The sequence below is a fragment of the Nannospalax galili genome, unplaced genomic scaffold (genome assembly GCF_000622305.1).
Source record: "Nannospalax galili isolate Female #2095 unplaced genomic scaffold, S.galili_v1.0 scaffold125, whole genome shotgun sequence".
Lineage (NCBI taxonomy): Eukaryota > Metazoa > Chordata > Mammalia > Rodentia > Spalacidae > Nannospalax > Nannospalax galili.
This window is the reverse complement of record NW_008354705.1, coordinates 553364-557929: the sequence shown is the minus strand read 5'-3', so window position 1 is coordinate 557929 and position 4566 is coordinate 553364. Positions and strand designations below refer to the sequence as shown.

Sequence of the window (4566 nt, the reverse complement as noted above, 5' to 3'; positions counted from 1 at the left end):
GAACTTAATCCCATTTGCATTTTGGCTATGATCAGATGGTGGAAACACAAACTCCAAACTGTCAATCAACTTGGGCTTCTTTTCCAACTTTTCATAAATATATTTCTTTAAAAATCTTTGAACATTCTTTAAACACTAAAATGACACAACTAGGTTTTAAATAATTGCAATGTTTTTAACCTATATATTACAGTTCATAATCTAGAACTGTTCATTGCTGAAAATCTACAATGTACAAATGAATGTGTGTGTGTGTGTGTGTGTGTGTGTGTGTGTGTGTGTGTGTAATTGTTGCCATTCTGAGATTTGAGGAAGAAAAAAAGATATTTACTGAAAAAAATATTTTATATTGTCCAGTTTTTACCTTTAAATATCAGATTAAAACTGTAAAGTCTATGGATTTATGGCATATAATTTATCTTCAAAACAGAAATTAAACCTAACCAGTTATAAATTTGAGTTTCTTTCTGAATTAACCATGTTGGCATCACCCCAGTTACCTCCTTATGTTCGCATGGTTGCTTCCAGACTCTATGTAGAATTTTATGCCTCTGTAGTATCAAATTTGTTAAATGGCATATTTTTATATCAGTAATTTTTATAGCATATTGTTATTCCAGACTTTTACATGTCTCTAATTTATTCTTAACTTCAACACAGCAGTATTGGTTTTTTTTTTCTAAGTTTGATGGCATGAACACTTCAGTTGTGATTTAAAGTCCCTTAAGCACAATCAATAATTTTGACTTCTTTTTCTGTTCTTTTTCAAATCTAGATATTTGAGCAGGTACAACAGTAGGTATTAATATGCCTTGCTTTCTTTTTATATGTCTTTGAGAAACAGTTAAACTATTTTTGCAGTGATTAAGTATCTCGATGACTGAATTATTTAGGACACTTCAGTACGAAATAGTAAGAATGGTTTTGTTTGCAAGTCAAATAGAACCTGGTAGAGTTTCATTAAATCATATTCCCTCTTCTTAGTCCCTGGAAACGAAGAGTAACTTGGTCCTTGTCTTCCTTTTCTACAGACGTAAATTCGCTGTTTTATATAATGAGGTTACTGGGTTGCAGAACTGGCCTGGGAAGGGTTTTGTGGCAGTGTCCTGCTAGGTTTTGTGTTTTAGTGGCTGTCAGACTGTGGTTAAGATGCTGGGAATGAAGGAGATTGGTGGGGACTGTTATATAGAGAAAGATTCTCTAGGACAGCATTCCAAAGAATGAGTCTTGTCCTTGGATACTTTGTCACTGTTGGTATCTTGGTTATTTGGGCCTTGACCCAAATAACATTGACAAAAGATTTGTTTGGAGCATTGTTTTATTTTTTTGTTGTTTGTTTTAGTTTCCATCATTTAATTATTGGCACAGAATTATGATCATATTAATAGAAATGAAAATAAAGAAGAAAAATTAAACAAAAAATCAAGTTTTTTAAAAAATTTTCCTTTGCTATAATTTAAGTGTAGTTGTAACCACAGATTTTTATCATTTCTTATTTTAATTTCTTTTTTATTCTTTTGATTTGTTGAAACAGGCTCTTGCTATGTAGCCCAGGCTGGTCTTGAATTTATGTCCTCCCTGCTTCAGTTTCCTGAGTGCTGGGATTGCAGGCCTGCATTATCATACCTGGCTTTTCTATTCTCCTTTTTTTGCTTGTTTGCTTTGATTTTTTTTTTTTGAGACAGTCTCTCTGTAGCCCCAACTGGCCTGAAATTCATTATATAGACCAGACTGACTTTGATCTCACAGAGATCTGCCTGACTCTGCTTCCTGAATGCTGGAATTAAAGGTGTGAGCTACTATACCTAGCCTTCCATTCTAATTTTAAAATAACATACTAAAAGTATGTTTTTATGTTACTACATAATATTTGTAATGATAATTTAAATAAGTAATGTGTCATGCATTTTCACATGTCAATAGATATTCTTTGAAAAAAAATGTTCTTTCTTTTTTTTTTTTTTCAGAGCTGAGGACTGAACCCAGGGCCTTGAGTTTGTTAGGCAAGTGCTCTACCACTGAGCTAAATACCAATGAGCTAGGTGTGGTGGTGCACTTGGGAGGTAGAGGCAGGCTGATCTCTGTGAGTTTGAGGCCAGCCTGGTCTACATAGTGAGTTCCAGGCCAGCTGGGACTACAAGGGAGACCCTGTCTCAAAAAGACAATATATATATATATATATATATTATTTCTTAAAATGTTCAGTATATGTAAAAATTCTTAATTATACATAAATTATAAGGAATTACCATAAAATCAATGCCCAGTATATTTATCATCCAATATAAAATAAAGAATATCATCATAATCTTTAAAGAACCTGTGTTCTTTTCCTATCTCATTGATTAGAAAAACAATCTGATCATACTTGGTTGTATCCTTAAGATGTGTAGCCTAGTGGATATTTTTATTTATACTTAAAGGGACTCACACTAGATGGATTGTCTGTGTTTTTGTTTTTTTAACCCAATTTTTATTTACAATTATATCCGGTATGAGTTCAAGAGTTTAATCCACATCTCAGACTGTACGTCTTAAACATTCTTCATATCTGTTAAATGAAGTAAAACATCCTTATTTCTTAAGTAGTTGGTGCCTAACTATAAAGAAAGGTGCAGCAAATCCAGATCCAAAGAACAAAGTCATCATAGCCAGTAACCGCCACTTGTTTTCCACTGAAAACGGCAAATTCTTCCCGGGACCCTCCTCATAGTGGCTGCGGCGGACCACGGAGGTGGCGAACCTCCTGACGCTCTGGCCCAACATGGCGCTGCTGGAAGCTCTGCGACGGGTGCAGACACCTACCGTAGTAGAAATGGCCTTACCGCCACTCTCCTTTTCCTCTCGACCTTCTTTAACCCAGTTTTAAATACTTTCCCCTGTCATTGTGTGTGTGGTATTCCTTTTCATTTCTCTCAAATATTCCATTGTATAAATATACACTGTAAGCTTTTGCCCATGAGGACATTTGGGCTTATCACATTTTTCACTTTTATAAATGGCAATATGACTAATATATGAATGCATTATTTTATTAGGAATCCCTAAGAGTTTCTTCATGATGTATATCTAAGATTGACTCTCATGGTCATATGATACTTAATTCTTCACAGATAGAGAAAATGCCAAATTATTTCCTAGGTGACTGTACCAAATTACGCCCCTAGTAGCAACGTGTAGGAATTCAGATCGTGTCGCAATTTGGCCATGTTTTGCATTGCAGAGAGCAGAACCTTTTGCTGATCTGGTGTGTGTGGTCATGTTTTCTTATTTGGTTTTAATATACAGTTCCCCAGTACATATTGAGGCAGAACATATTTTCATAGAGTTCCTCTTCTATGAGGGGCTTATTAAAACATTTTGCTCATATTTCTCTTTTTGTTGGTTTGTATAGCAGTTCTTTATAAAGTGTGAATCTTAATTCTCTGTGTTGTATGGGTTCAAGGCCTTCTCCACTTCTTCTCTCTATTTATGTGGTCTTAGTAATGAGCCCATAGCCTTAATTTTAATATAGTCAAATTTATCAAACTTTTCTCTTAATAATTATGCCCCTTACGTCATTTAATTTCACATTTTCCTCAGAAATTTTGCAATTCTGTCTTCTACAGTTAGAACCAGTCAATCTGGCATTGATTTTGTGTCATCTAAAGTAAATCTGCATTTTACTTCTTTTCTCTATTCTTTTATTTAGAAATCTTATTCTTTTTTTGCTGTTTTCTCAGGTTGCCACAAACTGAGTAATTCATGATGAACAGAAATTTATTGACTTGTGGTTCTGGAGTCTGGAAAGTCTAAGACCAAGGAGTCCCCACTTTAGGAGAGCTCTTTGCTGTGCCCTCGCAGGTAGAAGGTGGCATGCCGAGGCAAGAGGCACACCGAGGGGGTAGGATGCTCCCTCTTTGAAGAAACCAACTTCTGGAATAAAAATCTCACTTTTCAGTAAGGGGCATGAATCTACTCATGAGGGCAGAACTTCTTAAAGGTCCCACCTCTTAATACTATTACAATGATGCTTAAACGTCCCCATGAGCCTGGGAAAGGGATATTCAACCCATAACAATAAGCATAGCCAGTTGTCCCAGCACAATTTAATAAGAGTTTGTTCTTTTTCCCATAGATTTGCAGTGCTATCTCTATCTTAAGGCAAGTTTCCATACATTTGTGGGTCTGTTTCTGGGCTCTATAATTTGTTCTTTTGATTGATTTCTTTATTATCATGCTAATATTACATTTTTAAGAACTGGCTTTATATAAAGCCTTGCTATTAGGTAAATGATTTGTTTTTCTTCAGGAATGTATTGATTAATCTTGATCTTCCATTCATTCAAATAAACTTTAGAATAGGCTTGACAAAATAAACACAAAATCTGCTGAGATTCTGTTTGACATTTTATTGCATTTCTAGATCAGCCAGGGGGAAACAGGTACCTCTGCTAATAAGGAATCCTGAGTCCAGTGGATACGGTATGTGTTTCATTTTATTTAGGTCTTGAGTGCTTTTCAATGATTATTTTTGCATTTGAAATCACTTTATGTTTAATGTGATATATCCAAGTGCATGTTTCT

At 34.9% G+C, this 4566-nt stretch overlaps 1 protein-coding gene across 1 annotated transcript; it reads right to left on the bottom strand.

The window, feature by feature from the left end:
- Positions 1 to 2515: 2515 nt before the first annotated feature.
- On the bottom strand, positions 2516 to 2848 carry LOC103749082 (cytochrome c oxidase subunit 7C, mitochondrial). The gene has a single exon (XM_008851894.3). It carries the CDS (start codon positions 2764 to 2766, stop codon positions 2575 to 2577), a length of 192 nt encoding a protein of 63 aa, XP_008850116.1. The 5' UTR covers positions 2767 to 2848; the 3' UTR covers positions 2516 to 2574.
- Between the last annotated feature and the right edge of the window lie 1718 nt (positions 2849 to 4566).